This window comes from Triturus cristatus, chromosome 2_2, assembly GCF_964204655.1.
Source record: "Triturus cristatus chromosome 2_2, aTriCri1.1, whole genome shotgun sequence".
In the NCBI taxonomy this organism is placed as follows: Eukaryota; Metazoa; Chordata; class Amphibia; order Caudata; family Salamandridae; genus Triturus; species Triturus cristatus.
In genome coordinates, this window is record NC_140582.1 from 558,064,641 (window position 1) to 558,084,268 (window position 19,628).

Genomic DNA, 19,628 nt, shown 5'->3' on the forward strand with positions numbered 1-19,628 from the left:
TCCTCCCTCTCTACATATCTCTGGGTGGCGCACTACCATAAAGTGTACGCACTGGATACAGAAATGCCCATAGACAAAGGTAATGTCGGCGGCCTGTACTCACTTGAGATCAGGTTTGATCATGAGTAGGTTTATGCAGCAATTATTAAAAGTTCTTCCAATAAAGCCCATGGTCTAGATGGGATACCAATGGATTAATATAAGGCAGAACCTCACCTCTGGGCTTCAATTCTGACTAATGTACTTAATGCTGTGACCCAGACAGGTTTACTGCTGTCATGGAAATCTGCTACTATAGTCCCATTTTTTAAAAAGGGGAACAGGCAGGACCCCACGTGTTATAGACTGATTTCCCTGTTAAACTCAGTTGTAAAGGTGGTAGGTCACATTGTTTTAAAGCGTGTAGGAGTATGAGATCAGGTAAACGCCATTATTTGCCCTGTCCAATATGGATTTAGGGAGGGGATGGGCACACTGAAACAATTCTGTTATCATAACCTCATAAAAGGGAAATATGTAGTGGCGAAACAGGCGTCAATTTTTTTTGCATTTATGGATCTCGGTAGCGCTTACACATGGACGTAAACGCCTATGTTAGATATGGCATGGACGGAGAGACATTCCAATCATTTAGCCTACCACAGGGGTAAGGCAGAGATATGTGATGGTAAAAATGTTGTTCCGGTTATATATAAATAGATTGAACAGCTGCATGGTTGAAAAAAAGATAACGTCCGTCAGTGTGCCCACTCTACTTTATGCTGATGACGCGGTATTGATGACCAGAACGGCAAATGGGTTACAGCAGTTAAACATCATTGCTTACAAAATTTCGCATGGGTTCCATCCGTGCAATGATCTGTTTTTCACCGGGCCAGTATGATCCCCATGCACTTTTAATCTGTCCATGTGATAATCGCTCACCCCAAACCTTAATACAGGTGGTCTTATTCTGTACATTTTATGATTTTTTGCATAAGAAGTATCTATTGCCACTCTTAAAAGCGAGGGGTATTACTCAATTTCGACCTGCTTTTTTACATTTACAGTTATTACCCGATTACGTTGTGATGTTGGCGGTCACCACTATCTAAAAGGAGCCTTATACTGGAATAAAATAATGTGTGCCTAGCTTATGATGAGGTGAACAATAGGCTGGCTCGCTCTTTTTACTTTGTACTTAATGTTTGTAGAATGTCTGATTTGAACGAAATAAGGTGGTCTGTATATTTTAATGTTTTCTATGTGGCTTTTATTTTTCTATCTTTTATAATTATGATGTATAATCAAATAAAGATTAATATGATGATGATGAACACTCTTTAACATTGAAACATTCACTCATTATATATAGTCTATCCACCTAATTCTTTGTCACAAATTTAGCCAATCAGCAAAAGAAAGAGTCAACTCTACGCACTTCAAAAGCAATAACTAACAACCCTTCTAAGCTCATCTGACAACAAACACTACAGAGGAACATTCCTATATCCTGTGGAAGAGCACATCTGTCACATTCAATTCAGATGTTCAAATATATAACTTTTTAACCATTTTGTGAGTGTGACTGGATAAAGACCTCCAGCTAGAGTCTCAACACAAAATATGCATGTGAGGGATCCCTGAGGTAATCACCAGTGCACAGCTTATGTCCACAAAGGCACTCACAGTAGTAATACTTGCTTTGTCAGTACATTTCGTCTTTTATGTTGTACTTTTATTATTGAAAATTCGTCTTTCCAATTTTTAACATCATTGCATTCCTGTGCATATTTTACAAATCACAAAATATTTTATTTTATTGCTGTAAAATTTCAAAGCTCTGACAAGAACGATGATGGCTACATAACTGATAGGCCATAAATGCAACTGCAACAAAATCAAGATACTTTCCCCCGCAGAGCTTTACACTCACTCAACCAAAACTTGCTCTGCATTTGCAAGATCTAGAAGATCAGGTGGGTAATCCTTCTCTTCTTTGGACCCAAAGCTCTCAATCAATCAACCATTTGTATAGCGCGCTACTCACCCGTGAGGGTCTCAAGGCGCTGAGGGGGGGAGGGTCAATTGCCGCTACTGATCGAACTGATCAAAGCTCTGGACTCGCTTACCTGAGTATATTAGATGTGCCACCTCTGAGAACACATTCAAGAGCCTTCTGAAGACCCACCTCTTCAGAGAGATATAATGGCTGGTGGACTCCTCTTTTAGTTTACTTCCCTTCGCTGTGTCTTACTTCACCTAGCGCCAGGACGCGCCTTATGCAGCAGATCCATTGCGCTTTTCAAATTTATTTCATTAATTTATTTGTAAAATGTGCACTTTCATGCAACAATTTTTGGTTCATCTTTGCTGGTTACTCATTGTTTTGAAATCAAATCTAAGTTTGTATATCTATTCAAATGAAATTACAGAAGACGGTTAGAAAGACTACTTGCAAGACACAGAATAGTGTTGATTCTGACCTTTAAAAAGGTTGGACTTAGACCCTTAGATTGTAGTTAATTTTACTAAAGATACTTGAAAAAAACAATGATCTTAATAATTTAAAATCATTCAATGTACAGTGTAAATAACAAACGGTGCCAAGTGCTAAAAATAACACACCAATCTTCTTTTTTCCCTTTCCTTTTCCTCTTCCATCTTTTTGATTTTCTGTAGCTCCTGTAAAAATATTTTCTTCTTTTCCAGCCAGTCCTATAGAACAGAAGGAGAAAACTGTTACCTGAAAGTTCTTTTGAATATGGTGAGATAACTCTGTGACATAGTTTGAAATGGTGTTAGTTCTGAATACACTGGCCACTAATCACAACCACGTAAATTCCACATTGTTAGCGCTCTAAGTGCAAATACTTTTTACAAAAACAAGAGCGACCCAAATGTCCTTGAGAACTGGGTATTGCTAGTTCAGCAGAAACAGTGTGATGACCATAACCAAACCCGTGTAGTATATACAGTGCAGTAGAGAATTTACAACAATGGTTATTGGTACATAGAAGATGAGCCAGTAAGAATACATTCAATTAATTGGATTTGATGGGGGCTCTCCCTTTTCTAAAAAGCCGACGATACTCGATCCTCTCGTGGTTATGGTCATCACACTGGGGCGCATTATTCACTTTCAAATATGCAAATGTATATAGTGTAGATACACTGACAGGAAGTATGTTTCTCTTATGCCTTTTTTGTATGGAAAAATGTATAAAAAATGATAATGCAATATTAAATAACGCTCACTTTGGCTAAAGAGAGGAAGACAAAATATTATTCTACTGTGGGTAGCAACATTGAATTTGCCTAAATATTGATATGCCTTAAATGGACTAAGGCGTTATCCTATTATTGTTGACCTCTTTTGCTTAATTCAAGCAGGATACACTAATTGCTGCGTAAATTAGCATCTGAATGAAAAATGAGTTCCTTGTGAACACTGTTTCTGCTGAACTAAATGCAAATACAACAAGCACTGGGAAAGCCAATATGACTGCTCAGGCTATTTTGCAGTTAAAGTGCTACTTCAGTCCATGGATGGATGGATAAATGAATAGCTGTCTACACACTGAATAAAATCTGAAAGAGACAACAGTGGACGCCATAATCTCTCAGTAACTGCGAATGGAAGTATTATAAATGAGGCCAAATGTATATGGTCAATCAATTGTGAGTAGCCCTCATCTATTCTGCCTTGTCTAGAAAATGCTGAGCTCCACACTTAAACAGCAAAAACAGTGAAAGCTGACAAGTAGCCATGCCTGCACACAGCACCCACTTCGCTGCCAGGTACCATGACTACCAATATTTATCAATAATGTTACAATAGTTGCAGAATAAGAAAGAAGTGCAACCTAGTATATGGCTCAGCAGGGGCCCCATGGGTCCTTAAACAACTAACACAAATGGGGTGCCACTACCAGTTATGTAGTAATAATTCAGCTACCTTTGTGCTAATGTAGATAGTTTTGGTTAATGATATTTTTCCAACTGAGAAATATCTCATGTGGTTCTTGTGTGTCACACAGAAAGCGAATTTGCCAGTGCTTGCAGTATGACCTCTCCTAAATTAAAATGTCTGCCAATATTCATTATACAAGCGTGGTGGCAGCAATCCAGAAACAATTTGACATGTATTTAATTTCAGAAAAAAACTCTAAATTACAATATCTCAATCTATAAAAACAAGATCTGTATAGGTCCAGAAATGACGTCGAAAATCTAATTGCTTCTAGTCTATTTTTCTGGGCAGTGCCAGATGAAGGACGGAATTTGTCATGGACCAAACCAGCAGGTAGCACTCTATCATCATAAATTCAAAGAATGGGTTAATTTTCCTATGAGGACACAAATAGTGCCCAGAGAGAAGTAAAGAAAAGTGGGGAAAGGAGTTTCTAGGTTCTATTCCCTCAAAATGAGTCAATCACAGAATTTGTCTCTTGTTGCCCTCACACATCCTAAGGGATGTCATGCTTCATCATTCCAAAAGAAACAATTGATGGATGGAATGCTGGACAATGCAAACATTCACCCCCACTGACAAGGATATGGGTTTAATCCATCATTCTTTTGCTCACCACACCACCCCAGTATGTACCCAGCCAAATGCAAATCAGTCTTGACCCTGTTCCTTAGGGGAACAGACCAGCCCGAACTGCCAAGCCAGGTCCTCCCTGGACCGTAAACAAGCATCCTGGGACCAGTTTCAGGGCATCACCCTTATCAGCCAGGCTAGCTTGAATCCAGTGGTGTAGTGAGCACAGGACCCATGTCAGGACATACCCTTCACACGTGAGGCGACATATGCAAAAGAAACAATTGATGGACACGCCCATCCCTATCAGACCTTGGGACGTTGTGAAACATGATTTTGAGTCTCCTCTAGATATAAGTCTTATTGTGTCTCTAACATCAGAAAACCAGAAAAACATGAGTTCTTCCCCCCCATGTGCCCTGTGGAACATAGGGCCCGATTCACAGAACTAACTTAAGACAAATCCTAAACTTACTACCAGTTTGGTATTCACAGAAGGCACTTACTCATTTTGGTATTCACAGAAGGCACTTACTCATTTCGGTATTCACAGAAGTTAGGAGTCCTAAGTTTAGGACTCCTAAATGCCTTCTGTGAATACCGAAAGTCTTAAAGTTAGGATTTTTCTCAGTTTAGTAGTAGTATAGTTAGGACTCCTAACTTTAGGACTCCTAAATGCCTTCTGTGAATACCGAAAGTCTTAAAATTAGGATTTTTCTCGGTTTAGGAGTAGTAAAGTTAGGACACCTAACTTTACTACTCCTAAACTGGAAAACATCCTAACTTTACGACTTTAGGTATTCACAGAAGGCATTTAGGAGTCCTAAAGTTAGGAGTCCTAACTTTACTACTACTAAATTGAGAACAATCCTAATTTTAAGACTTTCAGTATTCACAGAAGGCATTTAGGAGTCCTAAAGTTAGGAGTCCTAACTTCTGTGAATACCGAAATGAGTAAGTGCCTTCTGTGAATACCAAAATGAGTAAGTGCCTTCTGTGAATACCAAAATGGTAGTAAGGTTAGGATTTTGTCTTAAGTTAGTTCTGTGAATCGGGCCCACTGAATATAAGATATACATCCGTCTCTATTCACCACTAAACGGCGAGCACACATGTAACAAGCACAGAGACATGTGCGCTCACATCACACTTGTCTGTCTGACAGGGGCACCTGACTCGAAACTCATTACTCTCCACTCCTAACAATACCACTTGACATGATATGTCTAAATAGGCTCCAAAAGTCTGCAGTCTACCACTACTCTGTACGTTGATACACAATTAATGGTAAAAAAAATGTGCACTTAATCACTCCTCCCGGTGTGTATTACACTTCTTTTCGATGCCCACATATGCGCAACAGTATCAGCATACTTGTCCCCACAAACATAACACGCTTAGATGCAGGCTCAATAAGGCACCCTGCACTAATCAACACTCCAAGATTTTTCCCCCATAACTTCAAAGCTTAAATGCATGCCTCATAATGCACTGTGCAAATGATCACACTCCAAGATGGCGCATGCGCTATGGAATGGGGGGGAACACCCACCGGAAGCCAAGCAGCCGGACGTCAGGTAACAGGAGAACTACTACTTTATAGGAACCGGCAAACCTCCCAGCCAACATCCAGGCACGCATGCGATGGTGCGTGTAGCAGACTCGTGCACCCAGCTAAAACCGTAAGTAAGATGCCTTCGGCTCTCCCTTAGGAACAGTCAATGGGCTATGCAGCCCATACCAATACAGGGTACTGGAGCACCACATAGTCTTCTAAAAACTCTCAGTTTCTTCTCCCCTTTCTGCCATTGACAATTACAGCCCGTAACGGTGCGGGCGGCCATGCAATAGCCTATGGAGCTTATTGAACATTATTAATAGTTAAGAATATGCTGAATTCAATGTTTAAAGATGTATGCATTCCACCTTATCAACAAGCGATGACAAGGAGTATATGAGCATATAATAGAAAAGATGAAACTGTAACTTGAACAAGTGAACTGCTTTGCACCACAACCATAAGAGTGTGTGCACAGAGTGAATGTACGGTACACGTGTCTTACACCTGAGCCTAGCACCCACATTAGCTCTCCCCTGCTTGGCAGTCGAGTAGTGGTTACTATGCGTTGGCGCCACCTTTCACATAAACCAAGGGGGACCGCTCTACCACTTTAATATAAGCTATCTATTTGTGTATCTCACAACTATTTACATTACTTTTGGTCCTGATGAAGCGTCAAGGATGGTTTTGACCACCATAAGGCGCAAAACATGTTGACTTTTTAGTAACTAGGGTTCATCATTACCCCAGCAGTAACAATTACCTGCGGGTTTTTTATTCTGACAGGGGAACTAACATATTAAAAAACGTTTATGGTATAACCTAGCCAGTTTTAAAATACTCACTCACTCACCTTTCACAACCCCTCTTCAAAGAAATCTCATACCCTCACTCATCATACGGCGTAATAAAAAGATCTCCGCTAAAGAGACCCTTCTAGGGATCCGTAGGGCATTGCAGCGCTGGCCCCACGAGGAGCAGCGCCCAATGATGAAGTATGACACCCCTTGGGATGTGTGAGGGCAACAAGAGACAAATTCTGCGATTGTATCATTCTGAGAGAGTAGAACCTAGAAACTCCTTTCCCCACTTTTTTTAACTTCTCTCTGGACACTAGTCATGTCCTCATAGGAACAGTAACCCATTCTTTGGGTTTATATATATGGAGCACGGGTACTGGACCTCAACAAGCTCCTAGTCTCCCCCCCCCCCCCTTCTTTGATTGATAAGCACTCTATAATCAACCTTCCACACAACAAGCAAAGATATTAAGGTCCAAACATCCATGAGTTTCCAAGGGGCTCTTTATTTATAGGATTCAGGCTTACAATTTCCCTGCTTAGGCGATAGAATGTGGTTGAAGGCCCTCATATGCAGTGGCACTTGTCAGTTCTATGCTCCTCTGAATTCAGTTGGATCTCTCTAGTAACACTCTCTTGAGGCACTCGAGTGACCCCTGGGTAACTCACCTCCTCACTTGTGGACCCCATCTATGAAGCACCTTACCATAATGCACACAGATGCGTCCCAGTAGGCAGACAAAACCACCATGTTCAACAAAGTGATGTGGCCCATTCCGCCCTTTGAATCAGACTTCTGTTCCAATCCAAGAAAAATTCTGTCTCTAAGGACAGAAACCAACAGAGGCCACTGACAGTTGTCAGTGTCAACATCCAGGCCTCAGGCCATCCAGAGTTCTCTGAACTCTGAGGCTTGTCCAAGTGGAGGGCAAGAGCCCCAGGTGTTAGGCACCCTACTTTCACTCTACCTCACACAAGTCCAGGCTTACAGGGGACAGTGAGCTTCCAGTCAACCAGGTGTTTGCACACATCAGTGAAATTCCTATTGAGCATATGCTCTCTCAAAATTAGATCAAACTGCCTCTCATAACTGCTCACTTGGCTACCCAACACCCATCCTTTCAATGCCTTACTGGAGAAGCCCAGAAAATCTACCCAAGATTGGACAGTGAGGTTGTGACCGTCCCTAAACCTTAAGTGGTATCCCTCTGTGGTGAGACTAAACTTAGTGACAAGAGCTGTTTTCATGGGGGTGTAGGACATCTGGTCAGCCACCTCAAAAGCCAACAGAGGATGTCTCCCTTAGCTGGCATGGGCCTCCACAGACTATCCCTCCAAAACTTCTCTGAGATCTTATGCACTCAAAGGGTTACCTCGTAGTATGTGGACCACTTATCAATATCATCCTTCACCTTAAAGCTGGGCACCAGGTCTTTGGGTTTGTGGACTCTTTGATCTCAATTGAACACTGTTGTTGCTGTCATAATTTCAGCTAGAGTCTGACCACTGTTTGGCCTTCAGGTCGAACTTCTTTATATTCAGTTCATGAGCCCACAACATCCTATTCCAACACGACTCCCTCCAGCCAAAGCCTTAATAGACTAATCAATACCTTGGGGCTTCCCTGCTTAGGCAATAGAGTACGGCAACAGAGTATGGATGAAGGTCTTCTTATGCAGTGACACTTGTCAGTTTTATGCCCCTCTGATCTCAGTTGTATCCCCTGCCTACAATCTTCTGAGCCACTGGGCTGACCCATGGGAAACCCATCTTACTTGTGGGCACCATCTGTGCAGCACCTAACCTTAACTTGCTCACAGATGTGTCCCAGTAGGCAGACAGTACCACCATGGCCAACAAAGTGATGTGGCCCATTCCAACCCTGGATCAGACTTCTGTCCCCAGCCCAAGGTAATCTTCGCCCATATGGACAGCAACCGACATAGGCCACTGACACCTGTCATTGTCAAGAGACAGGCCATCCAGGGTTTCGTTTGAGTGTCCTCAGTGTGAGGAACAACCATCCTAAGTGCCCTTCTACCACTCTCCTTCCCACCAGTCCAGTGGTGGTCTCCTGAGACTGGCTTTTCTTCCCAGGGTATGTATCCCAAGTCTGAACAGGTGACAAGGGTAAGTCCTCCCTTGCCCTGCACCTCCATCTGGGTTCCTGTACCCTCTGTTTGGGGGTTGTACCTGCAGAAAACCGAACTGTCAGGGTGCCCTGGGCGGCTGCCCCTCTCTACTCTCCTGACTATAGAGGCAAATGATTTTCCAAAAAGAAGTCTATGGACATCTGGGGATTAACTATGGCCCTCCTCTGGGTCAGCTACCACCAGAGACACAAGAGCCATGAGGAAGAAAAAGTCCTGCCCCTGAGAGTTTGTTACCCTACACACCTGGCTTGTGTACTACTCTGAGGAAAACAGGCTTTCCACTAACATGATCTGGCTGGCCCCGGTGTCCTTCAGGGCAGATGCAGGGATCCCATTCACTTTCAACAAGTGGAAATGATGACTCTAACCCTCAGGGATCACAAGTCTACTTTCTGATTCCACCTTCCAACTAAAGGCGATCAGGGCATGTTGGTTTCTTAGGACAGACAGATAGAGACCCCCTCCTTGTGTCATAGCTGGGAACACTAAAAGCAGTGGGGTTAGAATTGTGGCTCCGAAGACCACTCCCCGCAAGAACCTTCTCTCTGTTTCTCAGAAGAGGCAAGGGAACTCTTTCCTTCAACCTTATTCTGTGACTTGTCTGTGTCTTCCTTGACCTCCCCCTCACTCTGCTCGGGGGTACCCGACACCCCCTTCTTGGGATCACTTCCAGGTACCTTCTTTTGGAACCTGGTGCTGAGCTAGAGGTCCACCTTCTTAGCAGCTCCCTGGGGCCATGAGCTTACTATCAATCAGGTGTTGGCGCAGCTTGAAAAACAAAGACTAAACGTGCTCTCTTGTCATTAAGTTGCACAGCCCTTGGTAATCTTTTCCTACAATGTTCTTCATCCAATGTACTGCAAAAGGAATCTACAAAATCCAACTAGGACTGATGGGGCAGCTTCTAGCCATCGCTAAACTTCTGTCTGTACTTTTCTAGAGTGAGGCCATACTTCCTGACAAGGGTGTCCTTCATGTGGGTGGTGGGGGGGGGTAGCTCATCCTGCATCTCATCTCTAGAGCAGCAGGGCATCCCCTACTTTACTTGGTATGTGCCTCCAGAGACTGCCCCTCCCAATCATCGCCAGGGATGCATCGCCAGAGCAACCTCATAGGCTTCAAACCACTTGTTGATTTTATCTCCTACAACACAGTTAGGCACTAGATCCTTTAGAATGTGGACCCTCCTGCCTCCAGAGGGCACTGCGGATATGCTGCCACTATTATGGCTGGACTTCATTTGTTTGTCTCGGATGTCCAGCTCTCTGAGATTCAGCTCAAGGGCTGAGTCCAACATGAGCCATTCTCCTCACCTCCAAGCCTAGTCTCTTTTCCTCCAAGGCTCATTCAGCCTCAGCCTTTTCCCTCGCCAAGCCTCAGTCAACCATCCTCTCCTCTGCTTACAACTTGAGCTTGGTCCTTTGTAGCCTAACCCCCCTTTCAGTCTTCCTGTCTGTCAGCACCTCTGAGGACAGGCCTTGTGATGGCACACAGCTCTGGTACCGAGTACCAATTCAGGAGATAAGTTAATCCCTTCCCCTGAATGCTGCATCTCAGGACTGGTATCCAGGTCATGTTCTTGTCCTGCTTCTCCATATCGTTCTCCCCATCCCAGTCATCTGTTGCTGTCATCTACTAGTTAGCCTTCGTCCAGGCCATCAGAACTTTCTGAAGCTCCAACTGTTTGGTGCCTTTGCTAGTTGGAAGTTTCCTTTCCTTACAGAACTGCTGGAGCTCAACCAAAGTGTACCTCTCTAGGTTGAAGAGCTTGAATTCCATTTCGGAAGGCATGGTCACAGACAATCAGGTAGAATGAGAGTGAAACTAGAAATAGTCAAAGTGCCAACCCAGGAACATTAAAAAAATTGATATCAAACATTTGTAACAGAATTGGCACTGCACAAACACAAGTCCAAATCTCACGTATGAACACCAATATTGGAAATTGGGTTACCCAGAAATTGGGTTAGTGGTTGAGGGGGGGGGGGGTAAAACCCTACTTAAGCAGTAAATACAATTCATATCAAGGTGCAGTCACAAGCAAACCCCAGATAAACCTGTGCTTAATGCCTGGTAGCTTGGCACAAAAGTAGGCAGCCTCACTTAGAGGCCATGCACAAAGTATTTATGGAGCACTCAAACAGTAATAAAGTAAAAACGCAACATAAGAAAAATCTAGAAGCAATTCAGAAAAATAAAGGTCATTTAATACATTATTTGAGACCAAAACAACAAAGATCCAGTCCCTATAACTGGAGTTATGCAATTTGAAAGATTTAATGGAAGTACAGCACCTAAAAGCACAAAGTGCCACTCGTGGGTATCTGGTCATGTCAGAACAGGTGAAAGTCAGAAGGTCAGGCCAATCACAATGGAGTGCGGGTCGGATACAGGGACCAGGTTAGCCCCTCTGAAAGAGTTACCCTTTAAAGTTCCGCGCAATGAGTGCCATTCGCGGTGGAGAGGGCCGCGAGGAACAGGGAGAAATGTCACAAATGGTCATCACTGCAGCATAGAGACCAGGTCAGGCATTGAGAATGGTCAAAGCTGTAGCGTGAAGGTCTAATCAGGTGTCGCAGACGGGTATTGCAGTTGCTTTGTGTTGGCAGTCACCACTGGTGGTCGCGGACATCACTGGTGGTCACTGTGGTACAGTCAGGTGCACTGGAGCTTTGTGTTGGCAGGAGGTGCGGGTGGCAAGATATTGGCGTAAACTGGCCCATCCACAGTCGCAAAGAGCCCAAAACGTCAGGATTTCTCCTTGAGGATAAAGCTCAACTGATGCCACACCAAAGGTACAGGACCTGAACGGCACCTATTGGGGATCACAAGCTCAATCCACCAGAGGCAGCATGGCTCAGGCAGGTCTTGTTGCAGGTTCAGTTACAGATACAGATACAGTTGCAGGTCCAGGCAGCAGGTCAGCTGGGCTAATGCAGGGAGGCCTCCAGAGCTTGTTATGTCCCTGTAGTTCAGTCAGGAGGTATGTCAGGTGATCCTTGGTCTGGGATAAAGGGGGCAGGTCCAGCTCCCTTCTCAGCAAGCAGGGGAGCAGGCAGCATGGTGCAAAGTAGCAGGCAGGACAGTAACAGTCCTTTTGAAAGCAGAGAAATATAGCAGTCCTTCTTCTCTAGAATCCACTGGTCCAGAGGTGTACTTAAGAGTTGGGATTGAGGGTCCAATATTCATACTTAGTGCCAACTTTGAAGTAGGAGAAGATCCTGGAGGTTTCCACCCCACCACCCCGAGGTACTTTTAATTTCCTGCCCCCATGCCCTGGCACCAACTTATCTGGGGGTTCAAAAGACTAGTGTCAAACCTTTTTTAAGAGTGCTTAAGCAGAACCTTTGTGATGTGTAAGTGAGGTACATCTCCCCCCCCCCCTCATCAAGTCAGAGATGGCCCATTCTGCCAGCACCTGTTCCTCCTTTTTCTCACTGTCTTGGAACAATACACACAGGCCAACTGCCAGTTACACCTGGTCATGTGAAACAGAAAACAGGTTGCAGGCACCAAATAGTTAGGACAAGAAAAACTATAAAACATCTCTGTGCATTTAGTTGTTTCATGCTTCATTTTCTTCTTCCAAAGAGTAAATGATAAGTGTACCTGATAGACAGCTGCTCGTAAAGTGTCTGCTGCTTCAGGATCTGAAGCACTTTTCAGTAACTGTTTGTTATCCAAAACTGTTAATGTTCCCAGATATCGAGATTTTGCTGTTTTATATGTGCTATTTCTAGCAGATGAATTTGGTAATGCAGCATTTAGGCACCTGTGGAAGAGCAAAACAATAATCTGCAAAACTAGAACACATTTACAGAGAATGACAAAAGGTGAGACAAACATCACATAAGATGGTGGTGTTTTGATTCTAAAGGCTTTGCACATTTCATTTGGAAGCTCTATATAGAGGAAAACATTTCAACATTCTCTGAACATTGTATACATTGTTTCATTGATATTCAATTGCTTTTAGGACTAGTTTGAGACAGCAGCTTACTGCCATGCTTTGGGCCTGATTTAGAGTTTGGTGAATGGGTACTCTGTCACAAATGTGATAAACAGGATGGCTACTTTTTTACAAGTGCCATTGGATATAAGGCACTTATAATAAGGTGTTAGGGAAATAAGTCACGTTTGTGACAGAGTAACATGTCCACCAATATGCTCCATACCCGTCCATCAATATCAGGTTCTTATTGTTAACAACATAAATATAGAATGGGCTTTGACTCAATCCTCTTTGAAACACAGTGACCTATTGAGATCAGCCTCTTTCGGCATTCGCTTAAGACACTATCAGTCACACCACAGAACAGCCAACAGGAGTATCTTTCTTTCACGGTTAGGTTAATGGCTGTTTGGTGGATCATTCTACATCCTAGTCTTACATTGCAAGACATGATGGACTATTTTATGTCTACAATATATACTTGACCATCTCACTTTTTCTCACATTCAATTCTTTATCCCATACATGCATTGTACAGAAAACATAATCATATTTCTTTACTGCAGCATGAGCCGAACACCAACATATCCTCTTACTTTTTTTTGGTTATCGTATCAGACAGCAATCTGGAGAGAAGGCCGTGCCAATGTGATAAATAAAAAACAATTAAAAGGTGTGTGTATGAAATGTACTATGTTAATACGTGCCCATTTGATCAGAGCCACCAATACCACGCCCAACAATGCTAATAAGACCTACAGCACAATCACCAACACCACACCACTACCACCATAAATATTACACAATGTCCAATAATACACACCCAACAATATCATCACCACCAATATCACAACCACTACAGATACCACTAGGGCCAATATCAACACCAATATCACCGCCATCAAAACCACACCACCATAAATACCACACACCACCAATCCCACACCAACAAAACCATAACCATCAATACCACTAAGACCACTGTCACCAGTAACAATGAACACCACCACCAATAGCACCAACACCACACCGACACAATGAATACCAGTACCACTACCACTAAAACACCAGTCACCAATATCAATTCACCATCCACTAATACTAACACAACTAATACTGCCACTACCAATGCCACCATCCCCACCTATGGTGTACGCCCTTTACATCAAAGGACTATAGGGGGGGGGAATTACAATGCAGGCAGTGCATCATGAGTCAATACATTGCAGGTATGTATTACAACATTAACACTGGGAGTCTCTAAGTCACTACACTGCGTGGAAAGTTTGTTTACAGATCACTTGAAGTACTAATATCTATTTATCTATCTATCTATCTATCTATCTATCTATCTATCTATCTATCTATCTATCTATCTATCTATCTACCTATCTACCTATCTACCTATCTATCTACCTATCTACCTATCTATCTATTCACCTCTATAGTCACTGAAAAAAACAAAGGTTACAGCGATGGTATAGTTAGGTTCAGATTTCACTCGTAGAAAACCAGTAAAAATCAGCAGTTATAGTTACCTGAGCTAACTATAACTTACACAATCGCAATGTACTCCTTATGAACTCACATAACACATCAAGCATGACATGGTCAGTGAAATATTTATTTTAAATGTGCTTTCGAATCCTGAATGATGTATTAACCCATACCGTGAATAGAGAATTGCAAATTAGCATGCAAAATAATAATGAAGTGTTACATTTTTTTTAATATGGGTACTTTATATTCACCTGATCTAGATGCAAACCATTAATCTGTCAACTTTAGGAACTAATGCATTGTATTCAATAATGTGAGAATCATAAATTCATTGTGCACAAGCTGTGTTTCTTGAAGGCCCCACCTTTTTTTTGTTGTTTCCTTGCATGAACTGATGAACTGAATAGTCTGAAGCCTATGGGAACCTTTCCTAAAGTTTGTACTTGTGCTCTAACACCCAATGATTCCTTTCACGTTTGTAGCTCAATCAACTGCACTTCCCAAAAAAATGTTACTTCCTAGAGCACATGCTTGGGAAAGGACTGACAAAGGATGAGAACATGAACTCGCCTACTTCCTAAAAAGTCACAACCAATCATATGACTACAGTACAGTGGTAGTAAGGAAAATGCAAAGTAATGGATTTCTTAATTTTTCTGGATTTGTATACTTTTACCTACTACATCATCTCATCTTAATGAAACTGACCAATAGGACAGAGTGGTCTGACAAAATTGGTAATTTCATTGGGTGTAAACCAGAAATAGATGTAGACTAATTGCCCACACTATGGACGGGGTGGTTCCTATGTTGTCCTCCTTCTCTACCCATCTTGCAGTACAGAGTCTGACGATTTGGACTTCCATAAACAACGCGAGTTAATGAAGGCGCACAGGCATTTCTTCATTGGATATTTTCCTCAGCCTTACGCGGATATCGGCTATCCAGTCGAGGAGATTGCACCACCCCACGGATTGCACTGAGACATGAAACTGTTCAAACGTCTCCGAGTGGGCTATCAGTTTGCCAAAAATAACGGAGCATTTCTTCATCTTGGAAGCCCACTGGAGGGCAGTTTTAAATTAACAAATTGGCACAGTACCTACTATGAGGGAACAATAACTAAAGGCATCATAAAGCTCACGAAAAGAGAAAGAATGACGGACTGCAAAACCCAGCATTCAGTACTAAACTGAACTTACCTGTTGCCAATTAAGGGCTGAATAAATAAAATGCTGGTAGAATGCCTTTATGTGTAAACTGCGCCAAGACTGTTATGCATGTGACCAAGGAGCATGACGCTCCGAAACGCGTAAGGCTGAGGAAAATATCCGATGAAGAAATGCCTGTGCGCCTTCATTAACTCTGATGCCGAGTGCTTCTACGAATTGAGGGTCTTTGTTTTACACTATATATATATATATATATATATACATATATATATGACACCTACTGACGGTTGCCAGTATGTAGTTATAGTTAGGACAATGTTTCCATAGTAAAAGGGTTTTTGGACTTGCCTGTAGCTTTGACACCGGTTGATGAATCTCCACGAACTTTTCCCAAAAAGTGTTATAATAATTTTTGATGTACATGGCATGTTTTGGAGTGATCCGTCAAACGGGGGTCAAGAAAAAAAGAGGGCTCAAAAAAGTGTGTTTTCCTATGATAATTCCCATAGGACACGTAGTTGAACCCTACAGCCCGAACCACTTAACAGAAATACACCAAATTTGGCAGAAAGCTAGTTTTTGATCCACAGATTGTGCTTTTTGGTATTTGGTGTAAATCCATTCAGTAGTTCAGTAGTTCATGAGATTTTAAGAAAATACAGTTCGTGATATCTCAGGCTGCGATGACTTTGCGAATAAAGACAAGCTTGTGCAGGGAAATGCAGAGCTCTGATTGGCTGCCAACACTTCCCAACCAAGAAGTGTCAGGAGCCATTTTGAGACTCTGCATCAAACGAGTTCGACCCCCCCCTCAGGATATTTGAGAATTTGAAGCAACATTTTCAGAAAATGCAAGCGTAGGCTCCCCTGCTTGCCTTTAAATAACCCCAGGTTGTAAGACGCAGAATGGAGGTCAGAAACAAGCAGAAAGAGACAGAATAGAGGTCCGAAATGAACAGATAAAAGCATAATAAAGGTCAGAAACAAGCAGCAAGAGGCAGGATAAAAGTAAGAAATGAGCAGAAAGAGGCAGACTAAAGTTCAGAAAGAGGCAAGATAAAGGTGACAAATGAGCCGAAAGAGGCAGAATAAAGGTCAAAGATGAGCTGCAAGAGGTAGAATAAAGGTGCGAAAGGAGCAGAAATAGGCAGAATAAAGGTCAGAAACGCGCAGCAATAGGCAGAATAAAGGTCAGCAATGAGCAGAAAGATGCTAAATAAAGATCATAAATGAGCACAAAAAGGCAAAATAAAGGTCAGAGATAAGCAGAAAGAGTGAACATAAAGTGGTAAAATAAAGAAGCGAGTAGCAAGATGCAGAATAAAGCTCAGAAATGAACAGAAAGAGGCAAAATAAAGGTTAGAAACTAGCAGGAAGAGGCAGAATAAAAGTCAGAAACGAGCAGAAATAGGCAGAATAAAGGTCAGAAACGCGCAGCAATAGGCAGAATAAAGGTCAGCAATGAGCAGAAAGATGCTAAATAAAGATCATAAATGAGCACAAAAAGGCAAAATAAAGGTCAGAGATAAGCAGAAAGAGTGAACATAAAGTGGTAAAATAAAGAAGCGAGTAGCAAGATGCAGAATAAAGCTCAGAAATGAACAGAAAGAGGCAAAATAAAGGTTAGAAACTAGCAGGAAGAGGCAGAATAAAAGTCAGAAACGAGCAGGAAGAGGCAGAATAAAGGTCAGACTTGAGCTTGCTGAAACAGAGGCCCTGGCCCCCTACTGAACCACTCTGCACAAGGCCCTTCTGGCACACTACTGGTTGGGGATGAACCCTCCTTGGCTGCTGAGGGTGATTGGAGACAAGAACCCCTACTGGTGCGAGAACTAAGTACCCCACAGCTGGATTGCTGAGAAGTTGTTGGAGGCCTGCCCCCTTTCTCAACCACTCTGCACACAAGGCCTCCTGGAATTCTACTGGTTGGGGGATTAACTCCTCCTGGCTGCTGAGGGTTGTTGGGGGCCAAGAACCCCTATTTTATCAACAAGTAAGTCCACCACAGCCGGAATGATGAGACCTCGTCGGAGGCCTCGCTCCTTTCTCAACCACTCTGCAAAGGGGCCTCCTGGCGCACTACGGCCATCAATGAGGATCACGGTTCTACTACTACTACTAAATGGACACTACGTTCCTAAAAGAACAATTACACTACTGTGGTTCGTGAACTACAGCTGCATCTTTTATCTCACAGAGCCCAAGGAAATCTCTACACTGCAAACATCACAGTTTGTCCTGTTCTAGAGGGTATATCTTGGGGAAAGGTTCCTTATCAAATTATGGGACCTACTAAGACACTGCTTTTACTATATGATTTGAAAGTTTCAATGAATGACATTGCTATTTCTGGTTCTGTTTCAGGTTACTTGGATGCAGAGACTGCAAAACAAATGATATTTGATTTACAGGCACATGCCACTTTGAATACCCCTTATTTGAATTTGGTTACTTATGAAGAAATGTATTGCTATCATCACTATGCACACCATTATATACATAGATCCAGCTATCCTAGGTAAATATACAATGACACACAAAGGAAGCATTGTGAAGCTCCACCTCCAAATAGTCATTCAAATTTCTTAAAGATGCACATTTGTAATCTGTGTTATATCAAGAAATAATTTACAAAATTGAGTCTTGCACCTCCAACATGTTATTGTTAATAGAGCCTCTAAACTTACTTTAACCTGAGAAAGTCCATGAGCCAAGTGAAGGGGGTGTAACCCACAAGCCCATTAGAACTACATACACCAGAACACAGGTTTCACCTGTATAGCATTTATCCTATGACAAGATAGTATCCAGTTCTCGCTAAGTTCCGAAAGCCAAGCATGCCCAAAAATCATGCCAGGATTCTCTGCATCTTTGTTCAGCTAGATAAGTGTAGTGTATGTTATTGAGATCCTCATCAGATCAGGAAAAAGATGATAATAACACAGCCACTGAGTAGTAAAATGGTCTGGAATCCTTTTTCCTAGCTACTTCTTGCATCTCCTGACCATTACACATAACACTTCCTCAATTTGTTTCTAAAAGAAGTATGCCTGAATTTTGGAAACTGGTTATTTGCAACTGGCCCTATATCAGGAGGTGTTCAGTGTGGCATCAACACTAACCATTGACCTGGAGTTTCATGCCTCAGGAGCAAACGTCATCACCAGACTACAAGGCTAAAAGGGGTAAATCTACACACACTTATATGTGGTTGATAACAGCTGTGAAGAGAAGATAAAATACATTGCAGGCAATCCATAGTCCTTATCGTTTAAGCCATACTCGATCATTCAGCAGTCATTCAATACCCGACGTCTCACAAAAAACACTTGTGAAAGGTCTAGAGAAACTGGACATCTAATGCACCAATCTAAGAAACAGCCAAACATTTGCAAAGAAAGACAATATTTTAATCCTAAACCAGAAACTCAGAGTCCTGATTTTGATTTCCATTCTGACACTCATGTCCCTTCACAAATTACTTTCCATGCTATTTATTGCAGGGTTCCTTTCACTCTTCCCATCAGTGTACATGCTAATGTTTGGTAATATACATTGTTTTTGCAATGTCTTTCAAATGACCAAATACTCACACCCTTTGCATTATTCTGGCACAGTGGTCAAACCCCAGGATTCTAGCAAGATCTGTTTTCCTTCTGGCCTTACCCATATACATCTACAAAAGGCCACTGCAATAAGGGTCCAAAAGCAACCTTAGGGAAGCGAAATACTGAGCAAGCTTGTAAGGACAACCTGAAAGAAATTGGTAGAGGCTGCTTCCGTTGATGAGTTCCAGCAGCATTAATACCTCCCGATCCCAAGATCCCCTCTGCACTATTTTCTTTTCTTTACAGCACCACAGATTTAATTTTAATTCTGAATGTTCTTTATACCCAAAATTATTTATATATGCCCTTTCAATTTTGCAATTATTTCATAAGACCTTACATTCCCTTAGTGCTGAA

The 19,628-nt window shown here is 42.3% G+C and overlaps 1 protein-coding gene across 4 annotated transcripts in view; it reads right to left on the reverse strand.

The window, feature by feature from the left end:
• Positions 1-19,628, reverse strand: part of MAP9 (microtubule associated protein 9) — a 276,353-nt gene that overhangs the window by 112,761 nt on the left and 143,964 nt on the right. For all 4 annotated transcript variants that reach the window (XM_085641709.1, XM_085641710.1, XM_085641708.1 and 1 more), the window contains 2 exons: positions 12,649-12,811; positions 2,608-2,697 (listed from right to left, as the gene is read on the reverse strand). In XM_085641709.1, the coding sequence (XP_085497835.1) occupies positions 2,608-2,697; positions 12,649-12,811 (253 nt within the window). The remainder of the gene's footprint in view (positions 1-2,607; positions 2,698-12,648; positions 12,812-19,628) is intronic.